The sequence below is a fragment of the Gastrolobium bilobum genome, unplaced genomic scaffold (genome assembly GCF_033153095.1).
Source record: "Gastrolobium bilobum isolate Gb01-03AN ecotype WA unplaced genomic scaffold, APGP_CSIRO_Gbil_v1 utg62724, whole genome shotgun sequence".
NCBI lineage: Eukaryota > Viridiplantae > Streptophyta > Magnoliopsida > Fabales > Fabaceae > Gastrolobium > Gastrolobium bilobum.
This window is the reverse complement of record NW_026895149.1, coordinates 40,212-42,500: the sequence shown is the minus strand read 5'-3', so window position 1 is coordinate 42,500 and position 2,289 is coordinate 40,212. Positions and strand designations below refer to the sequence as shown.

Below are 2,289 nucleotides of genomic sequence, written 5' to 3'. Positions count from 1 at the left end.
AATTAGTGTAAATTGGAGATAAGTTTGGGACCCCCATTTTAATTTTATAACAATTTCGCTTAACATACTTTTTGATTTTCTATAGATTCGAAAAATTAAATTTGGGTGTAGTAGAAGGAAAGGCCAAGGTGATAGGAACAATAATTGGAATTGGTGGGGCAATGTTGTTGACCTTTTTCAAAGGGATAGAAATTGATATTTGGTCTTCCAAAATCAACCTTATGCATCCACATCACAGCCAAAATGGACATACTCGGAGTAAAATGTTTGGGATTTCATGTGCCATAGCAAGCTGCTGCTCTTTTTCTTTGTGGTTCATCATTCAGGTCAGTTTATATCTTATGACCAAAAACACAGCACAATTGTTTACCAACTTCTTTATATTGTAGTCATTTAATTTTGTTGAGGAGATTATATTTGCAAACTTTTTATTTACAAACTACACTATGTACTTCCGGAAGTACACACACTAAGTTATACTATATACTTCCAGGAGTACATAATGTAATTTACAAAAATTTGTAAAAAAAATTTATAAAGAGATCATTCTCCAAATTTGTATATCAATATTCTATGTGAATATGCCTTGCGCTACCAATTGTCGTCCACCACTTTTAATTACGCGGTACAGGCTAAGATGAATGAAGAATACCCAAGCCATCACTCAACCTCAGCTTTAATGTCCACAATGGGAGCGACACAGGCCATTGTTCTTGCTCTTTGTGTTGACAGGGATTGGAGCCAATGGAAGCTCGGTTACAATATCAGGCTTCTAACTGTGGCTTATTCGGTAACCTAGCTCATAATTACTAAATTATTATGGTTGTGATAGAAATAAAATATAAAATTATTTAGATGTCTTAATTTATGTAAGATTTTGGGAGAGTTGATTGCTTGATATGAAAGAATTTGATTTTTGTCCTCCTCATTCTTCTAACATTCTTTTACTAAATATTAATTATGAAATTTGTTAACTCTCAATAATGGACTGAGAATTTTTTATGATGGAGAAGAAAATAAAATATCAAAGTTACCAGGGAAATGGATCCTATAGATCCTTTCCTGTGGAAAAAAAAAAAAAAAAAAAAAAACATGACATGAGCATGTGGGAAGATCATAACCCTACAAAGGAGAGAATCCAGATCCAAGTTACAAAGTGTTATTAAGACTAATAAGAGGTGTTAATTATTACAAATATTTTTAAGGGAGAAACAAATTATTAATACTAATAGTCATTTAAAAAAAAAATAGTATTTTATACATATAATAAAAATACTAAAAATTTAGTTACGGGCGACAGCCAATTCTCACTCCTCTCTTGAATCCGCCCTTGTTAGCATGGTATAAATGAACCTGTGCTTTACTCATTTTTAAGTTCAATATGTTCCTATATAAAGGGACATGTTAGAAATATAACAAAAATATTAGCAATGGAAGTTGTTTCATGATAGTAACTAAATATTAATGCAGGGAATTGTGACCTCTGGAATAGTAATTATTGTTACTGCATGGTGCATAAAGATGAGAGGCCCACTATTTGCGTCTATTTTCAATCCTCTACAGCTTTTGCTTGTGGCTGTCGCTGCTTATTTGATGTTGGATGAGAAGTTATATTTAGGAAGGTATACTCTAAAATCTTACTTCACCTAAACATATACGTGTACCTATTCATGATTTTTTTTTTCCGGTTTTCCATATTCCTGATTTGATTTAATGTAGTTTGGCTGAATATATATATAGTGTGCTTGGAGCAGTGCTGATCGTGTGTGGCCTATACGCGGTGCTTTGGGGTAAGGGCAAAGAAATGAAAAAGAAGACACAGTCAGTTCCATTTGAAAATGAAGGCATTAGGAGCTCAGTAGTTGTTAGTAGTTATTAGTTGTGATGCCTTTTAATACAAGTTTCTTCTTCAAAACACATGAGTAAATGAGATAGGTTTATCAGTTTAATGTTTCTAAAGTTAATGTAGATAAGTTATCTACATTTGCTTTCAAAACGACGTCGTTTTGAGTTGAAAAATTAAAAAATTATAATGAAAAAAACTATTATAACCCTGAAATAAATTATAATTACAAAATATCTTTATTTTCACCTTAAAACGATGTCATTTTGAGTTCAATGTAGATAAATTATCTATATTGACTGTAGAAAAAGTGAACCCTTATTTTATTCTATCTATCTTTTTTATGTTTACCTTATCTACCATCATATAATATTGTTAGATTAGAATCTCAACTAACCTTTATCATTTTTTTCCTTTCTTAAGATTTTAATCTAATAGTGTTAGAG

At 31.2% G+C, this 2,289-nt stretch overlaps 1 protein-coding gene across 1 annotated transcript in view; it reads left to right on the top strand.

Annotated features, from left to right (window-relative positions):
* LOC133295936 (WAT1-related protein At1g25270-like) overlaps positions 1 to 1,879 on the top strand; it is a 5,604-nt gene extending 3,725 nt beyond the window's left edge. The window contains exons 4-7 of the mRNA XM_061494874.1: positions 86 to 326; positions 632 to 790; positions 1,471 to 1,622; positions 1,741 to 1,879. Of these exons, the coding sequence (XP_061350858.1) occupies positions 86 to 326; positions 632 to 790; positions 1,471 to 1,622; positions 1,741 to 1,879 (691 nt within the window). The remainder of the gene's footprint in view (positions 1 to 85; positions 327 to 631; positions 791 to 1,470; positions 1,623 to 1,740) is intronic.
* Positions 1,880 to 2,289: the final 410 nt, after the last annotated feature.